General features: G+C 38.4%; 1 protein-coding gene across 11 annotated transcripts in view; it reads left to right on the top strand.

The window, feature by feature from the left end:
- ablim2 (actin binding LIM protein family, member 2) overlaps positions 1-20,420 on the top strand; it is a 118,678-nt gene that overhangs the window by 59,493 nt on the left and 38,765 nt on the right. For all 11 annotated transcript variants that reach the window (XM_028475125.1, XM_028475131.1, XM_028475128.1 and 8 more), the window contains exons 4-6: positions 10,355-10,467; positions 10,583-10,709; positions 14,624-14,717. In XM_028475125.1, coding sequence (XP_028330926.1) covers positions 10,355-10,467; positions 10,583-10,709; positions 14,624-14,717 — 334 coding nt within the window. The remainder of the gene's footprint in view (positions 1-10,354; positions 10,468-10,582; positions 10,710-14,623; positions 14,718-20,420) is intronic.

Genomic DNA, 20,420 nt, shown 5'->3' with positions numbered 1-20,420 from the left:
GAATCGTGGAGAGTTGTGCACAGTGTTTTATCAAACTGTCGTCCTCAGCCCAGGACGAACCAGAGGGGGATAGACCCACATTGGGTGGCCGCCCAAAAAGGATTTCAAAGGGTGAAAGTTTAGATTTCGGATGGACCTGTTGTCTCATCTGTAGGAGGACAAGCGGTAAAGCTTTGATCCAGTTCAGCCTTCCATGCACTTGTTTAACTTGTTTTTTTTCCAGAGTACCGTTAGCTCTTTCTATGGAATGTCCCACCTAATTTCTCGTGTTTTTGTGTCCAGAAAAAGGAGGTCAGTGATTGGTTTAAAGACGTTTTTGTTTGGTTTGTTTCTGATATTATGTGACTCTGCATTAAAGCCTTGATTGTGGGCGGGGCTCCTGGAGCAGTTAAGACACACCCACTCTATACTCTAAAATCTCCAAAGATCAATCTATGCTATGCTAATTAGCTACTTAATACTCACTATAACTCTTTATTCACTATTCTCTCAATCCAACCTATTGTAGAGTACACACGTGATCTTTTTTTATAGAAGGGGCGGAGCCAACAGTGACGTGTCACAAAATGCCAATAGCAACATAGAAGGCAGTTACTCTGACATTTTTATAACAAAATACGTCAAATTGTGCGACGGCGTATTAGGGTCACATTAAACTAAATTAAAAGTCTGAGCACCACGAGATTAAAGTCGTATCTTAATAAAGTCATAATTTTATTAGATTAAGGTCATAATATTTGAAGATTGAAGTTGTAATATTTCTAGATCTTAATAAAGTTGTAATTTTTTTTTTTTTTTTAGATGAAAGTTGTTTTTGTTTGAGAATATGGTGGTAATTGAATAAGAATATTACTAATAAAATTACGACTTTGATCACGTATTACTCAGATGTATCTCACGTATCAAATGTGGGACTTCTGGTTTAAAAGTATTTAGCTCAGTTTCATTCTTCATGTCAAACATATTTCCTGTAGGATTCTGAGCGTGGAACATCATTTTTAGACAAAAGTTAAAAAAAGTAATAGTTAAAATATAAAATGAAATAAAAAAGTTCTATATTTTATAAAAGGTATTCATTCAAATGAATAATCCCCGCCCCTTGATGATGATGAAAGGGCATGGATGGCTGAGGATGGGCTTTCTGGCTAGTCAATGGTTTCTTTCTGCCTGGGTTGTTTTTAGCACAGATCATACATTTCTGACAAAACTCAGCTGCAAAGGAAGAAAATCACTTTGTGTACCACACTGTCTGAACAGCAGATACCATACCACCCTTTGACACATGGGCTTGACCGTGTGTCAATTTAGCATAAGCAGGGAAAAGAGCAGTCGGTAGGCAAGGTTTTGAACCGGGGCCATACCAAACCCCACTCACCTGGTGACAGTCTGAGGCCTGCCATTTGCGGCGGTCGGCTGGTGTGACAAAGGCGGAGAGTTCGGACAGAGAAGGACATGCAAGTCGGACGGAGAAGTACATGCAAGTCGGACGGAGAAGTGTGGAGTGTGATTACATGTCTTTCCAAGATGAATACATACAATTGGGAGACATGGAGATGTGAGAAAGCTAAATAAGGTTAACCAAATAAATAAACAATGTTATTTATTTATTTAAATTGTTTTATTTTTCTTTGCTATCGCATATTTGTGAAGGAGAAATCGTATTCTGTCCTTTATTTATTCTAAATAATGTTAACACTCCACACCTAATTACATAGCCTAATTATTTTATAGAGCTGAATTTGTCAGTTCATTTATTTCATTATTTTTCCCTCAATTATTATTTGAGATGTAATTTACTTAATTTTGAAGGTCAATTGGTGGCAAAAGTGTCTCCTATTCTGTGTCTGAATCAGAATTAAGCAAGATTATTGGCCCTTTAATGTTAGACAGAATTAAAGTTAAGTTGAGTCGAACAATCATATTGTCTTTTGCTCTCTGCATTTATCCCATTCGTAGGAGTGACGAGCCCTAGCACGGTTTGGAGAGCTTCCCTAAATGCTTGGAAGTTACTTAACTTTAAACTATCTCATTTATATCTATCAATTATTAAGAATTCCAGGAGGACCCTCTTTAAATCTCAGGCGACCCAGATTGGGCCACCAACCCAATGTTGAGAACTTTTATTTTACTCTTAAAAATGTCTAAACCCAGTGAAAGTGTTTTATGGTCTTGCACGCTATGTGTTGGTGGGGGAAGAAAATGGTTGGAGGGTTTTGAGGTATATCATTTTCCTATGATAAAATATAAATCAAAAATCAGAGGGACTCTCCCTTCCCTTTTTACATAAGAATACATTTGGATTCTTAAAATCATATGATAAATATCTTTGGAAAATCACTTATCTGATCATTTTGGATTTGTCTCCGTTTTCCTCTTGTGTCCGCCTGCCTTTGTGCCCTCCAGCCTCCTCGACCTCCTCCTCCTCAGCCATAAGGGTCAAAGCCAGGGTCAACTGTACGCTCCTTTTGGAAATTTGAAGATCTGTCCCCACTTTTGCAGTTGGATTGGAAGTCTCTGTAGTCTCTTTAGTTCTCATCCTTCATCAAAGAAGCAGTGACCAGGCATGACGGCTGGAGGAGGTAGGATCGAAGTCGAAAAGGCGGTGGCATTGTCTGTTCGGAAACACTCAGAAACAGAAAGAGAGGAAAACATTAAGACTTAAATGAATCATTTAAAATATCCCTTTTCTTTAGTTGGATTTGATTCGTCTCCTTTGAGTAAAAAAAACAACACAATAACAACAACTAAGACGAAGACATAGACAAGTGTACACAACATACAACAACAAGAACACTGAACATGAACAGTAAGGTCAAAGTCAGTCATTCCACTGAAAGTGGTATTATATAAAAAATGTCGTTTGGTGTTTTTAAACACCCAGAAAAATACCCTTTAAAACCTGGTAAACTTTTTAGAAGGCCCAAGGCCTAAAACCATAATTCTATTAACGAGCAGCAGTGAGATCTGCACACCCCACTACATAATTGGCAAAAACAGGGAAAAGATCTATTGCATCAAAACTCAGGAGGAAAGGAAGGTGAAACAGAGGAACATGCATAGTCAAACAGCCATTCATCGGACAATCACTCAATGACACGTCCACGGCACATTCGCACTCACAGCAAAGACCCGATCCAAACCTCAAGTTTATCGCATAATTTTGGTTCATATTTAGTTTTCATTTGTTGTATTAACGGGGCGTCCCAGTCCACAGCATCTCTAGCTGGTACCACGCTATGTACTTTACCCATCTTACGTGCTCCGACAATATCTCAATAACTGCTGATCAGACAGACCGCCGAGCGGTAAACCACAAACCTCTCTACCCGAGTCACCGAGAAGGAAGAAATAAAATAAAACAATAATCCCTCCTATTAAATACTCCTTCCCGATAAGCGAGGAGACCTCTCAATAGCCGTAGACTAGAGACAAGCACACCCATACACACCAAACAGCCGCTACCTTTTGAGGAAACAACGACTGCGCTCTCAACAGCTAAAATCAGTAGATGCTCTTAAAAAAAACAAATACGCCGACCCGCCGGAGACAAACACACCCCTCAACAGCTAATATCAGTAATGCTCTTTAAAAGAACAAATACGCCGACACGCCGGAATTAAACACACCCCTCAACAGCTAATATCAGTAATGCTCTTAAAAAGAACAAATACGCCAACACGCCGGAGATAAACACACCCCTCAACAGCTAATATTCCCAAAACGTCAACAAAACAACATCAGAAACAAAGCCAGAGTTCCATACACACCAGATATCTGCCAGAGCACGTAACCGATAAAGAACAGACCCGCGGACTGGAACACCCAAATTTCAACCGCACAGTACAGCAGAGACAATAGTACTCATAGCAACTAATGGGACAGTTTTCTAAAAGTTGGTAGAAAAATTTGGTACCTCCCCTGCTGTCGAGTGGCTTCGGGCCAGCAAGACAGTCCGACGCGGTATGGAGGAGGCGCGCAAAATGACAACGATGAATGTTGAACTAGGCTGTCTGTCGCATGCAGCTTCAAAAGGATAAGGTACAGATTGTTTACGAGGGTATCGGTCAAAAATGTCAAAATGTAAACTTGGTAGAGGCTGCAGTCCTCAATGTCTGTCTCAATTTTCCTGAAATTGAGTAAAAACAAAAGAGTAAAAGAAGAATCGTTCAGAAATAACAAAGAAGAAAAAAAACGTGTGAGCTCAAAAAAAAATCATGGCCAATAAAGAATAAAAAAAAATAAAAACTTCAGCTTCCAAAAGCTGAAGCAACAGAAGACTCTTTCTTCAACGGATGTAACCATATCTTGCATTGTGGGGGCCTCCCTCCAACAAGAAAATAAAAGGAAAGAAAAGCAAACAGAAACAAAACCCAATAAAGAATAAAAAATAAAAACTTCAGCTCCAAAAGCTGAGGCAACAGAAGACTCTTTCTTCAACGGATGTAACCATATCTTGCATTGTGGGGGTCTCCCTTCAACAAGAGGAACTGTTTGCATTAAAACAAAAGGGGCAAAAGGAGATACAGGCCATCCGTGTGTGTGTGTGTGTGTGTGTGTGTGTGTGTGTGTGTGTGTGGTTGTGTGTGTGTGGTTGTGTGTGTGTGTGTGTGGTTGTGTGTGTGGTGTGTGTGACTGTATGTCTGGTCTGTCTGCTTAAAGCTCACCTTCTTTTAAGTGTTTCTCAAAGTGTGTGAGGGAATAAATGAAAACAAAATAATCTAGTGTACAGTCAGAAAATAGAAGAAGCTTGTTGGCTATATGTCAGTTGTCCCCTCCCTATGCCAAAGTTCAAGGCTAAAGTGATATAGCACTACCACCAAAGGCTGTGTTGGACTTCTTCTGGCTTGATATCCACGTGGCTTTTGAAACAGTGTCTTTTTGGTGAAGATGTTCCAGCAGACGTGTGACCAGCCTGCAGTTTCTGTCCATCATTCAGGCAGTATCGTGGCTTTTAGCTCGCAACTCATTGGTGGGTTAGTGTCCCAACTCCGATGCCCACAGGTTCTCAGTCTTTGATGATGGGGCAGGATGTGTTAATCCCAGGCATTAGCATGCGGCCCATTCCATAGACGATGGAGAGTTGAGACTGAGCGAGTTATTTCGTTGCAGCTGAATGTGAGAGTTGAGTCCTTTGATAGTCGATTTCCTTCTGAAGCTTGATCCTTTGAATGATGTTGACATTTCATTAGCATAGGAGTTGGAGATGATTTCATTCATTAAGAGCTTTCATTGAAGATGTCGTTTCTTCAGGGACAACCACCATGCCAACAGAAACTAACAATAAAATAATAAAAATGATAATGATGATAACAGTAATATTAAAAATAAAATGAAATACTGTATTCATCTGTGTGTGTGTGTGTGTGTGTTTGAGTGTGTGTTGCTCATTTTAGGGTGGACCTCAGATATCTCAAGCATGAAATCAAATGAAATAAAAAAATAAATAAAATTAAATAAAATTTAAAAAAATTTAAAAAATTAAAATTAAAAAAAATAAAAAATAATAATAATAATAATATCTGTGTTGTAATGGCACTCACTATTCTGTAGGCTTAATCATGTGTCTTTTCACTAAACTGGCCAATGAGGGGCGCTATCCTTTGAATGTGTGTGTGTGTGTGTGTGTGTGTGTGTGTGTGTGTGTGTGTGTGTGTGTGTGCGTGTGTGTGTGTGTGCGTGCGTGCGTGTGTGCGTGCGTGTCTCTCTCTCTCTGCGCGTGCGTGTGTGTGTGTGTGTGTCCGTGCACGCGTACAACACGCGTTCGCACATTCAGCTGAGAAAAAACCAAAGCGCACAGGAAACACAGCAGCCGACTTGTCCATAATGAAAGCATTAAAGTCTAACAACCAATGGGAAAATAAAAATTAAAACAAAGAGTAAAGTTCACCGAAAGCTTGCCGATTTCCTGATCCGAGTTCACATCAGACCGAGAATGTATATGCGCATTGCATATACTTATTTGTTTATTGGATTTTTTCATCATATTTAGGAACCCATTTTCTATAAATAGTACTAACTTATCCAATAATATCTCACTGATATCTTCATCAGTCTGTTTAATCCCCATTATTAGTGTTATCAGTACAGACCGGGATGTTACGGAAACTTTGGTTGCCCGTCTATTCTATTGTTAGGACCTCACAGGCTGTCCGTGAAAATGCCTGAACAAAATCAAAGCTCGGTACAGAGGTGAACTCGGTATATGGCACCGGGGTGTTTCGGAAACTTTGGTTGCCCGCCTATTCTATGGTCAAGACCTCACAGGCTGTCCGTAGACACGCCTGAACAAAATCAAAGTCCTAGATGCCTGAACAAAAATAACCGGAGCCCGAAGAATAATATAGAGAACTTATAGTATTAAAAAACAAATAACTTCAACCATTTGAGCCTCTCATTACAGTCTTTTTACTGCTTCAAAGCACAGAACAGCTGAAGGAGGAGAGAATCTCCAGAATGATGAAAATACAATACTCGACTGGTTATCCGTCTATCAACACAGAGCGAACATATATATATTCAAAGGCAGATTTACCTTGGGAGTCCGAATTGGTGTGAGGATCAACCGATGGTTCGTGTCCAGTCTCTGTTGAGAGGCAGACCACCGCGGGGCAGACTCGGAGTCCCATACCATTAAAAGCTGGCTTTGGGGTTTTAAGCGCGTCCGCTCTCCGGGTACTGGTCCGCGGTCAAAGCCCCCCAGAGCAGAAGATGGATCCTGTTAACGTGACGCCAATTGTTACGGTGAAATTTACGGTTACCTCATCTTTGACTTGAAAACACACTCTGTGGTGATAAATGATGAAGACCAAACAGGAGAGATGATGAAGTAATAAAACATGATTTAATCTAAAACTAAATAAAAAGGTACAAACGATAGACGAAGCAGTGATCTCCCTCGGCCAAGGGAGAGACGCGAAGACGGCAGGAGAAGAAGAAGAAGAAGAAGGGCCCAAATGTTCCTTTCACCCACATTTATACCCCCCTGACCTCTCCCCTTCCACAGACAACAAAGAAGAGACCGGGGGGGGGGGAAGGTCAGTCTGCCAGAGGGTCCCACCCCCGATGTTGGTTAAGAGAGATTGGGGGTTCGATCCCAGTACGTGACTATGTGTCTTGCATGGCAGTCCTGTCCCACTGGTGTGTGAGTGAGTGTGTATGTATATGTGTATGTGTATATGATGTGTGTGTGTGTGTGTGTGTGTGTGTGTATATGTATATGTGATGTCTGGGGTATTATGGGAGTATGGGCCCACTGACTTTGTAGGAAGAGGAAAAGACATCAGACAGGCGTGGAAAGTTACAAATTGGGGTATTAAGTTGAATGAGATCAAAGAGCAAATATATGAGTATACATAATTAATCAATTTTGCCACCACAATGGAAAAAGGTAAACTGACGCCGAAATGGGTAAACTATGAAATAATCAGAGATTTTAGAAAACCCATAAGTCTCAGAGAAAATATGTAAATTCCACACAAAAATATGTAAATTCCACACAAAACGTTCTCAGTCCCATCCTGGGAGTTAAACATAGTTTTGCTGTCAGGTTGAAATGTCCATTACTTCCATTTCATTTTAAATGTAAAACAGAAACTAATCCACTAATACAGATATTTACTCTGCTTCAAAGGGCTGACTCATTACTTTTCAGCAGTATTTCACCACATGTTGTAATTCATAAGGTAACATGGATGTGTGTGGCCCAGTGAGTTGTCTTTCTGTTAAGTTGGCAGTTGTATCTTTGTTGACGTGTGGCTGGATCACTGTACAAGAACATCATCACAGTCTCATGATGGTCTGAGCTAGTTAGTGGTTAGTTAAGAATTAGTCTCAATGATATAATAACCATAGGCCCATGCAAGCCAATTACCAGTTACTAGTTAATATAGATTTTCCTCAAAATCCATCTTGTCTCTTTTACTTTAGATAAGAAGTGTTGTTTACTTGCTGTCATGATCAGGACTGCTGCAATTGAAGGGTAATGCTATAAATGTAGGAGCCACATGCAGAATGTACAGTCATTCCCACCTGTTGCGAGCCACGTGGATATGCATGTTGGATGCCGTACGTGTTCGACCAGTATTCTAAAGGCCTAGAAAGGTTACGTGTACCTCGTTCAGGGAGGAATGTAGTGGGAGCGGGTAAATATGTGTGTGGCTCTTTGGCCTATCCCCACAGCTACAGTGGAGTGTCTATTTAACCATTGTGTGTGTGCGTGCATGTGTGCGCGTGCATGTGTGTGAGCGTCTAATCACACATTGGCGCACTAGATCAGAACGTTCCCGGGTGGTATTCAGGGTAACTTCTGTTAGCAATTATTAGGAAATGTGACTTGTTGTGAAAGAGAGCGCTGTGTCAATAAATCAGTAATACACTTTGGCTGAAAAGTAGCGTCACGCTCCTGGATTTCCAAAGCTCAAATACAAAGCCAAGAGGAGGTTGCAGAGGTCCAGTGTCCTCTCAGAACACTTTGTATTACAATATGCTCAAAGGTTATTATAGATTTTTGACCAAATGAAACAAAAAATAACTTACATACTGCAGCTTTAATCAGAATCAGAATCAGAAATGTTTTTCATGGCCATGTACAGTTTTAAGGACAGTACAAGGAATTTGTCTTGGTGTGGGCTGAAACCTGGCTGTTACAATAGATTTATGCTAATGCCTGAGATGGATCCCATTCCCAATGCTGTTTTGGAGGCAGATTTTATCACTGACCACCAATGTAACTGTTCCAGGAGCTCCGCCCATAATCAAAGCATATTTAGAATTTTCAGCCAAAACCTTAGGGTTTCACATTTATCGTGATTATGAACAAATAATAACTAATATCAAATATCTGCCTTGCTTATTCATCAACTGACTTCCTTCAAAATTAGTGATCAGTTTTGTGGCAAGCGTGAGAATTTAGACTATGAGGTATTTGCTATTGTTTAATATTGTCATAAGGAAAAAGTGATGGAGTCAGTAAAATCAGATACATTACCAACCATATAAATAATGGTAATGTTTATTCATCTATGTTGTTTTTATTGCATTAGTATAATGAGTTATGCTAATGCTATTTGCTCAAATGTTTTAGTTAGACAGATACTGCCAGTAGCACCCAGCCAGTTTGAGTTTGAAAGCCCCGGTCAAGGTAAACCTACATCCAGGCAAGCAGGAAACAAGGCCTGAGTTTAATTTGATAGTGATGACTACAGTGTTTATAGAAAAGCTGTCACCCAATAGCTGAGAAAACTGTTTAAAGTGGACCCTGTAGACAAGGAAGGTCCTTGTAGGTATAAAAATGGTTTGTTAACACCTGCTCATGGTCCCCTGAGGTTACATATGAGTCATTTCATGTCATTTATTCAACAAATAGCCCACACACTTTGCACTCAATCAATTCTGAAATTGATAGCAATTGTTCCATAATTATTCAATGGGCACACTGTACATTTTTGGTTTGATCAGATGAATAATTTCTGAGATATGGACAATTTAGTGAGGGGGATATGTGTCGATTTTTATGCTTCCTTATTTTTCCTCCATTTTCAGCTTCCAATATTTTAGGAACTACATGATATAGGAAACATAAATTTGATACAGTAATACCAAATGATTATAAGACAGAGCTAGCAAGCTACAATGGCCTCATGTAAAGGATTTTTAATATTTGCGAGTAATACAACAGCCTCAAAGTTGAGTCGCATAAGAAAAATTGTCAGAGTAACCTTTATACTATAAATTAAAACAGAAATCAGATTTTTTTTTTTTACATCCCCACATGCAGTTATGGGCCAATTCGGATTTCAAAAGACTGTCACTCAAATGAGCTGAAGTGTATGGAAAGTTGTTTACTGAAGGCCTAATTTTTTTTTTCCAATTTTGAGGTGCTGGCATGTCCACGAGAAAGGATGTACAGATATTTTTGTATATTCTGAGAGAGTAGGTGAGTTACATCTATTACTACACCAAATTTCATTTTTCTGTGTGATGTCGTTACTGAGATATTGGAATTGGATATAGGACGCACGACAATCAACACATACCCCCCTCACTAAATTGGCCATATCGAAAAAAAAAAAATATGATCAAATTAAAAATGTACAGTGAGCCTATTTAATAATAAAGGAACAATTGGTGAAAATTTCTGAGCTTTTTGAGACCAAAGTTTGTGGGATGTCCTGAAAATGTGTTGAAATGACATGGAATGACCCATAGTTATTGCTTTTTTTTGCAATCTTTCTCGTCAGGTATACAGAGGAGTTTGTGGTAGGACAGCCTTACAGTAATCAGCTTTTTGCTTTTGAACCCACCTACATTTGTCTAATACTGTGTGTGTGCGTGTGTGTTTGTGGTTTGTCTGCAGACAGCCGTTTCCAGCTGGTGATCGAGTGACTTTCAATGGGAAAGAGTGCATCTGCCAGAAGTGTACCGACCCGCTCCCCGCCAACAGCCCTGCACCCATACAGGCTGTCCACAGTCAGTGTCTTCATCCATCTCATACACACATTATTCAATCACCACTATATTAGTGTTTACTTCTGTCTCTAAAAAAAAAATATCCTTACACTAGTGTGTGTGTGCGTGTGCGCAGACTGCTGTGGCTGTGGGAAGGAGTTTAAGAATGAACAGTCTCTTGTCGCTCTGGAGAAACACTGGCACCTTGGCTGCTTCAAGTGTAAAGTCTGCAACAAGGTGCTCAATGCCGAGTACATCAGCAAGTAAGTCACTCCGCCTCCGCTTTTCTCCTTTCACACAATGGAAACTGACCTTTCATTATTCCCCTTTACTACTGGGCTTTGGTTCAGTGCTTTGACACTTAGGGAATTGAGTGTTGCTGCATCAAATAAAGGACTTGCTCTTTACATGGATGTTCTGTTGCTATTGGTATTCAGTTATCAGTAAATGTTTATTATGCTATCAGTTAATCCAGTGTTTCTCAGATGAAAGTGTCTATTTGTACGGTTGCCGTACGGACAACCCCCGGTGCTAAGTACACGTACGTAGCGTCTTAGGGTTAGGGTTAGAATTATGAAACAAAACTGACCAATGAGGGGCACTGCGTACGGATAGAATGTCGGTATATTGATACGGCAACCGTACGGATAGCAACTGCCTTCTCAAATGGGGGTACGTGATGGCACTACAGGGGGTACTATGGAGAGTGAGAGAGGAAAATGAACAAATGAAAGCAATTAGGGCTTGTACTACGAAGCTAGATAATTATACCCTGGATTTATCTCCGTTAGCAGGCTTTACCTAGACAGAAGCTGTCCTACGAATCTCGATGATGATGTCAGAGGAGGAGATCACAGTGTCAGACCAATCACAAACACAGAGAAACTGTGTAGAGCAACTTACTTAATTCTTTAGAAATATGAAAAATTTAAATTCATAATTCAGACCAATAACAACACTGTTGCTGCAGTAAAAGCAGCAAAGAATGAAAGCAGGAATTGATGAGTGTTGATGCTTAAATTAGTGAAATTATAAATGGAGAATAAACAGACACTCTGATCAGTTTCAGTTTCACTTTTACCTTTTCTATGGCTCTGATGCTGCGTTCATACAGCTCAGCCTACATTATAAGGTGGACAATATTTATATTGTATATTACTTTAGTACTCGCTCAGATCCTAGCCCGAAGAAAAACCTGGTCCTGACCAGGTTAGTCGTTCAGCCTAAGCTACCGTGGTGATTTAGCCCCAGAAGATGTTAGCGAGCTTCGTAGGACAACACACACCGATTAAATCCCGAAAGGTAGCGCGATAAGAGGAAATCTGGCTTCGTAGTCTAGGCCATAAAAATATGGGGTTTTAAAATGTTTATTTTTAGTTAAAAGTGATAATTGTACTAAATATTACCAGCAACTCACAAAACAACAACAAAAACACAAAATAAGATAAAAATATACTAAATTGTGAAAAGAACAAACAACAACAAAATACACAAAAGGCACTAAAAATACTATTACTAGCAACACACAAAATGACAACAAAGACACACTGAATGACAGAAAAACACAAAACAACATAAGAAACAACCAAACAACACCAAAAACAGAGAGAATAATTTAAATGATACCAACAACACACATAAATGACAACAAAAACACACAAAATAAGAGAATAATACACAACAAAATACAAAAAATGACACAAAAACAGACAAAATCATGATAGAAATGATCTTGATTAGAACATGAGCTGAATTTACGAGGTCAGTCTTTGTCCCACATCAGGAGGGAAATGACCGGAAATGATAGAAACTGTATAATTAAATCTATTCAGGAGGCACTATTTACAGTTTTATCCCAAATTAGATTTTTTAAAATGTGTATTAACACAAAGGGGGTACCTGGATTAATAAATAAGAGAAAGGGGGTACTTGAGCCAAAAAGTTTGAGAAACACTGAGTTAATCTATCGAGCCCTAGTGTCTCCTACTTTTGTGACATTTGTCTCCCCCTTCTGACCATGCGAGTCATCACAAAAACAAACTCTAATCCTCTTTAAAATAGCAAACGTCATAACTCAGTGTAATGTTTCTGCTTCGTGAGGCTCAGGCTACAGTCAGTGGGCTCCATTAAGCATTTGTGTGCTATGAGGTTACACACTTTTGCTGCATTCCAATGGCTAATCTGGTTTTACTGCCAAACCAGAAATATTATATATCCTATGCAGCTCTAGATGATGAATCTTTGTCTTGTTTCTACTATAAATCACAAGTAATTAAGTTCATTATAGTTCTAAATTAGGACCAGTAGGAAACTTCAGAGATGTTTCAACACCTCTAAGCAAAAACTAACAAGAAGTGCAATTATTTGTATGAAATCACCTCTATTCTGCACAGTAACCTATAGAAATATAGCAAGAATAGTTGCAATGGTTCTCAAACTGTGGTGTGATGTTATGACATTGGGCGCGCAAGAATGCCCCATCCCAACCCCCACAGAATTTAGCATTTATTTCTCAAAACAACAACATTTGGCTCCAAAACTAAGCCCATTTATTGCAATTTAACCATGCAGTGTTAATAAGTGACATTGCCAACAATGAAATAACAATACAGTTAAGTCAACTAACACATAATATATCATTTCTAGGGTGAGCCTATTTGCTATGATAACCTAGAAACCTGTGTGTGTATGTGTTGGAATTAAGTTTTTAGCAGCTGAGAAAATTATTTAATCTCAGGCTTAATAAAGTATTTATATTCTATATCAAAATATTGTGCTGGTGACATCATTAGAATTGTCACAGTGATGATCAGAGACAGTGTTTAAAATCCACAACACTTCAGAGCACAGGCACTGAGACGTACCACAATATTTAATGCTACAATTTCTCAATATTTAATGCCCTTTTTCTCAAATGCAAAGCTTTTAAGGCCTTAAATTTGGCTTCATCAAATGTAATACCTTACCTTTTTAAGGATTTAAAGACCGTCTACCCTGGTTTGTGTGTACACACATGCCGTGCGTGCTTCTGAACACACCGCTTACGTCTCCTCCACTGGCGGACACCGCTGGTACGAGGCTCAGCTGCTACACAGGCAACTGGGTGTAGCTGCTCGAGTTGCCGTATCTACCGGACTATAACTGTTTGATTTACCTAAATCTAAGATTGCCTGGCGGTGGTATACTATTTTAGAGTAATTACACTGCAGGTTCACTGAGAAATTATTAGAACTGACTGAGTAATCTGCTGTTTTATATCCGATGCCGTTTGATTTTTGTTGCTGCAGCCGACAGGCGCGCAGCCAAATACACATGCATATGTCAATATATCGAGGCCGGAAAACTTTTGGGTTTATTTTAATTTATCGTCCGGTGAATTTATTTATTTATTGATTGAGGAATTTTTGTAATTGAGTTAATCGAGTAACTCGATGAATCGTTTCAGTCCTACATCAAGCAGCTTTGGACTACGGCGTCTTTTCTTTGTGGTCATACCTGCCCGTCATTGCCCGATCTCGTCAGATCTCGGAAGCTAAGATCTAAGCTATTTCCAGATGGAGCAGATGATGCAATTGTTTGTCGAAGCGTATAAACACATCGGAAAATCTGTGTTCATGACGCTCGTTTTTTGACAGAATCCCTCGTGCAACTCAAAGACACAGCAGAACACATTTTTTGTGCATGGACATGTTCAGAAATGCTACGTATATGAGCCGTATGTTTCTCAGTAAGTCATGTTTGCTATCCTCTGTGGTGCTCCACATGCTATCAAGAAGATTGTGAGGCGTTCACTTCCGCTTTAGCCTAAAAACAACGAGCCATAACTTATTTTTCAAGCCCCACTGATAACAAATATTTGTTAAAGATTGTACCGGCACTTCATGTTTATGATGACGATTAGCTGAACAAAGCTGACAAAGCTTTAACGCGTTTTTTGTCTACTCTTATTTGTTACAAAATTAGCTTCACAAATTCACGTAAAGTGCTTCAACTGAAACTATTAATGTAGAAAATGTAAGCACATGTTTGAAAATGTGGCCCGTTTGCATTTTAACGTCATGTCTACAATCGCGCAACTAGCTAATGGTGGTAACTGCTTGCATTGTTTTAGCCACCATGTTCACCCATTCATAGTTTAGCTTGCTCTTAAAAATCATGGGTTCTTTATTTCTCACAGGGATGGGATCCCGTACTGTGAGATGGACTACCACGCCATGTTCGGCATCCAGTGTGAAAGCTGCAAGAAGTACATCACAGGAAAAGTCCTGGAGGTAAACATCAGGCTACTTTTACACAAGCTTCTAATGATAGCTTTCACACGTAGCATATTGTTCTTATCCCTCTGTATGGGCCGTCAATTGTGAAGTTACCCATGCTAAAATAAACAGCAGCTTTTTGCAACATTAGCAAAGGAAAAAAAACATTACTTTTGACCAGATTTACAGCAATATTTGTGATATTTACTTTTCTTGTAAAAATATAATGTCAATCTTAAATGATAAATGATAAATGTTAAATATAAATATTAAATCTAAACAAAATCTAAATTTAAAATGTTAAATAGAAATGTCACAGGTGAAACTAAATATTTAGCTAATATGCAAACATATTTATATTTGAGATTTAGATTTAGCATTTAACATTTACTGTAGATATAGATTTAACATTTAGATTTAACATTTAGATTTAAATGTAACACTAGGTTTAGATTTAACATTTAGATTTAGGTTTAACATTTAGATTTAACGTTGACACTATATAAGTGAATATCACAAATTTCACAAATATTGCTGTAAATCTGGTCAAAAGTAACATTAAAAAAAAAATCACATACATTTCTTAAACGTAGTTTGTTGTTAAATATTGCAAAAAGTTGTTGTTTTTTAAGCTTGTGCAACTTTACAGTCGGCGCCCCGTACCCCTATGTCTACTTTTTTTGAATAAAAAAGTAGAATTGTTGCAAATCTGTAATGACAGATGCTTTAGAAGATAAAGACAAACTTAAATAAATGACCGAGTCATAAAGGGCTTTTACTTCGTTACAAACTCCTGTGTGTGAAACCTATAATCCCTTTAAAGTGACTTAATATATGGTCATTCTCTCTGTCAGAAAGGGTTCAAACTCAGGTGGATGTAACTGCTAAACTTTGACAACAAAACAAAAGGAAATTTAGCATCTGCTAAAGTTCAATGGGAGCTAACACAAGTAGCTTTTAAAATCAGTGAGAGGATGGTGGAGCAGTGGTTAACACGCCTGTGTTTGACTCCCAGAGTGAAAACCTGGGACCTTTCTGTGTGCTGTTTGCATGTTCTCCCTGTTCTTGTATAGAACAACTGAATAGGATAGGATACCTGTTGTCTTGTAAACTATATTATGTTCTCAAATCTAAATCTAAATGTTAAATCTAAATATAAAAGTTAAATATAAATATATATGTTAAATATAATTAGAAATGTTAAATATAAATATAAAAGTTAAATATAAATATATATGTTAAATATAAATATAAATGTTAAATATAAATGTTTTATTTTGGTACTTACGGTGAATTTGCATGCTAATTCAATGGCCTCTGTAAGACTAACCTCTAGTGGTAAGTAAATGTATTACATACCAAGATGCTTGTGGATAGCTAAGCTACTAGCATGGCTATGGACAGCAGCAATGTAGAGCACCTTCATACAGCCTCAGACAGAGAAACAATAAAAAAAATATGAAATTCAGCCAAAAATTGCAGAGTTGTGTTCATCCTCTCAACCTCACCCTTCTCATTAAAGTTGTCGCGAGTTGTATTTCACAGTTTCAGGGTGATGAATGAATACGTTGTATTACTGCTATATGTTCAAACAACAAATGTTGGGTAGATTTCGTTTTCCAAAACAAAGAGATTGGTTTCTCACCGAAAATGCCAGTAGGATAATTAATGAAATACAGCTAACAAGTCATAATTCTGAATAAGATGTTTTATTGAGTGCTTACAGATTATTATTATTATTATATATTATTCCATAACAGGATAGGTAAAATTCACAGACAAATTTCACTGTAGAGCTACATTATATACTACGTTACGTAGTGATGTTTTTAAGTGTACAGGAGTAGGGGGTACATGGCTGAAGGGGTACAGGACTGTGAAAAGTTTGGGAATCACTTTATTAGTTGTTTACTGAAATGGACTCGGCTTGTTTTGGTGTCTTCAAAGAAAGATTTGAACCTGTGAATGTTTGCTGTAATCCAGGGCTGTCCTGTTTGTGGTCCGCGGGCCAAAGTTGACCCGCAGGCAATTCGTTTTGGCCCGCTGTCCATATTTGAAATTGTTATTTTTATTTTTTGATATTTTTTAAAATACTAAAAATATTGTGATACAGGACATTGATTTATAAGATGACAATCTAAAGCTGATATCCAGTTACATAATTGTTCTCGAGTTTTAAAGGATTGTTCGAGGCAGGGAAAATGTAGTGTTTTGATCGTGTAGGCAGTGGTGTAAGCACCGTGGTGTCCCATTTTGTTGAATTTATATTCCACTAAATGTCTTTGAAGACATTTTAGATGTTTCATTAATTTTATGCCATGAAACACAATAAAGAAAAGTGTTCTTCGGTTTCAAAACTACTTTAAGTGTTTATTTTGCACGGTTATGTTATTGGCATATTTCATTTCATGCACGGCAACATGAAAGTTTAGTTTTGGCCCGCGGCATTTCACAGCAATTAGTTTTTGGCCCTTCAATGGAAAGAATGTGGGCACCACTGCTGTAATTGTTTGTGTGACTATCACTAATATCTGTGACACACCTAATTGTGAGGTGAATTAGTTGATGATTGTATACTGTATGCATTGTGTGTCTCAGTGTAAAACTGGCGTGTGTGTTGAGGGAGTTTAGTGTCTGAAAGTTGCAAACCACTTATTATTCCAATGTTTTAGATGATCAAAGGTTAAGGAGGTGTGTTTGAAGTGGTTTAGTAAATGATATGGTGGCTTTAAAGCTTTGAACCCTCTTGTAACGGGTCACGACATTTATTCCAACCACGTTACAAACCCACGTCAACCCTGGCTGAAGCTCCTGCTACTTCTCTAAAGTTGATATCTCCACTCTGCATTACTCTTACTTTATGATACTTTTTCCCACCCTACGAGCTCAGATTCAGACAAAGGAAGGATTTGATTGCAGTACTTTCTCCTTTCCGGCGCTCTCATACTTTCCGTGTTTGAATTTGAATCCTGTTCCGGTCTTTTATCTCTGAGCCTCAGTGTTCCTAAATCAACTTCCTCTTTTCTCTCAATCTTTGCCGTTTTATCTGCGTTAGCTCAGTCCACGTTCATTCTTCTGTCACAGTGTTCACACCCTTTTGACATGGTGAACTGTAGCTTTTCCTTCAATGGTATGTGAACATGAAACGTGTTTTTGTCTGGTTGCCTCCACTCTGCGCACTGATGTAAAAGTGAAGGACTATTTGTTCTGGTTATTATGATTCTTCAGTCTAGCTCTAGCTACTCCTGCCATTTTCAACCAATTTCAACAAGTTTGGTCTCAAACTGTTCAAATAATTTCTGGCCTTTATGCTATGTATCCGCTTTTTTCTAACTGTTAAACCTTTTAAACTATTTAACTTTTTTAACTTCTCATTTTCACATTCATTTTCCCTTCCACTCTGTAGAATTCTGACTTCATCACTGTTGAACTTCAGCTGTTAAGCCATCCTTCAACTGATTTCAAACATTCAACTTTAACATGTTCAACTGTCTGTTCACTTTCAGCTAAGACAGCTTTGGAACCTTTTCAACCGATTTCAACTTTTTTCAACTTTTTTTTTTTACTTTTTCAACTAATTTCTGCTCTTTTCAACCTTTTTCAACCAAATTGCTAATATTAAGCTATTGCTAGGTTATTGCTATTGCTAGGTGAATGCTAATTCCAATGCTAGGCTAATGCTAACATTAAGGCTAATGCTAACATTAAGGCTAATGCTAACATTAAGGCTAATGCTAACATTAAGGCTAATGCTAACATTAAGGCTAATGCTATTGCTAGGTTATTGCTAACACTATAGCTAATTCTAACACTTGGCTAGTGCTATTGTTAGGCTATTGCTAACGCTAGGTAATTGATAATGCTAGGCTATTGCTAATGCTAGACTAATACTAACGCTAGGCCAATGCTAAGCTAATGCAGTGTGACGTGGGCCAGCACCTGCATCCTCACTTGCATTTTCTTCAGGAAATGCAAATATTCTAGTTGGGTTTGAATTGACTCCATAAATGGGGAATGAGGGATTTGGGTTGAGAGAAGTGTTCTGTCCTGTCATATGCTATGAAATAAGCTTTACTTTAAAACCTAAGTGGAGATGTTTAAATGCAAAAATAAGTATCTATAAAAGATTTATAACTAATGGTAAAGCTCCCAGATGTGGAGATGACATCAGCTAAGCCCCTTAACTTCAGATATTAAAGTTCAGCTGTGCAGACTTATGTGGAAAAAAGAGAAATGAACAGGAACTATAAACTGTTTCCAAATAGGTTTCATTATAAAAGTTTTCTTTTTGATTATTTTCTGTTTTATTAAAAACTGATTTTTGAAATTCTATAAGTGAAGTAAAATTAAGATTATGTTGCATATAATATGCTTCTTGGTTCTTTTCTCAATTTTATTCTTAAGTGCGAGCAATGGTGCTCTTTTTTTTTTTTTTTAACTCAATAGCTCCTTTCCTTGTTTTATGACTGAAGCACTGTCTGCTGCACAGTGGCTTGTTAATGAAAAGGGATCAGAGACATTTTTAGCCACATTTATTCAACATAATTCATATTTGTGAGTGGAAGGTGAGTGTGAGTAACCATTTTCAATGTGGCGATCTTTTAGTTTCACTTTTGTTCCTTGTAGCCTGGTAGCCTCTTTTCCTTTGATTTACATTTAAACCTTGTGATTTTTGAGATTATATCAGCGGAAAGTGTTAGAAATGTGCTTTTAGTCAAAAATGTGTAGTTTTTTCACCACGCCAGACGTCACTAACCTTCCCAGCCGTCAGATTATTATGTCACCTAGTGGAAGTGCATCTAATTGTCAAAACAAACTTGATGGCCTTTTCCCACCTCCTCTCCTAACGCCTTTCCTTAACCCTGTGACATCATCCACGGAGTGATGGAAAAGTGGATAGGAAAGGAGATAGGAGGGACTATTCGAACGCAGCCACAGACTAGAGTTAACACATGAAACTCGAAGTGAAAACAGAATAAACAAAGACTCAGAAAAATAAAAAAATGACTACAAGGGCTAAACACAACTAAAACCAAATTAAACAGATAATTAACCATTGTCTGTTTTGCATGATTTTGGGAAGTTTAAAAGCCACTAATGACATCTGAGGGGTATTCCAGAAAGAAGGTTCAACAGACCCTGAGTATCCGGGTCTGTTACAGCTGGTATGAAGTGGGTCAATCAACTCTGAGTATGTAAACCTTGGGTTAGTTACGTGCACGAGCGCGATAAAAAGACGTCATAAGTAGAGCAAAGATAACACAAACTACCATGGCAACGAGCTGGAAGAGAGTGATTCATTCACCTCGATGGGTGGAATAAGCAGGTGTTTGTGAAATATGAGCCTGTTATAAATGTGCGTTCACACCCAACGCCAAGCGTCTGTGAAGATTTTTTTGAACATTGTTGCGCATTTTGATCACTTCATCGCTTCAGTGACGAGTGGGGAATAATATGAATAGTGTGTGCGGAGCCGTGGGCAGCACTGAGAGGGCACAGTAAGTTAAAGAATTGTACAGCCCTCCCCCTGCAGTGAAAGGGCTGAAGCCTATAGGCTCTAGAGACAGTAACGGCCACTTGAGGTTGCGTCATTTACATGGATTTTGAATGTAATGTAGTCGCCAGAGTCGTCTGGACTCGTCCTTTCCTGTTGCGCCACCGCTATCACACACTCTTTGTAACATGTACAGTATCTATCTAATTATAACATCAATATTG

This window comes from Gouania willdenowi, chromosome 18 (assembly GCF_900634775.1).
Source record: "Gouania willdenowi chromosome 18, fGouWil2.1, whole genome shotgun sequence".
Classification (NCBI taxonomy): Eukaryota; Metazoa; Chordata; class Actinopteri; order Blenniiformes; family Gobiesocidae; genus Gouania; species Gouania willdenowi.
Note: the sequence above shows the minus strand (reverse complement) of the source record. Positions and strands in the feature narration are given on the sequence as shown.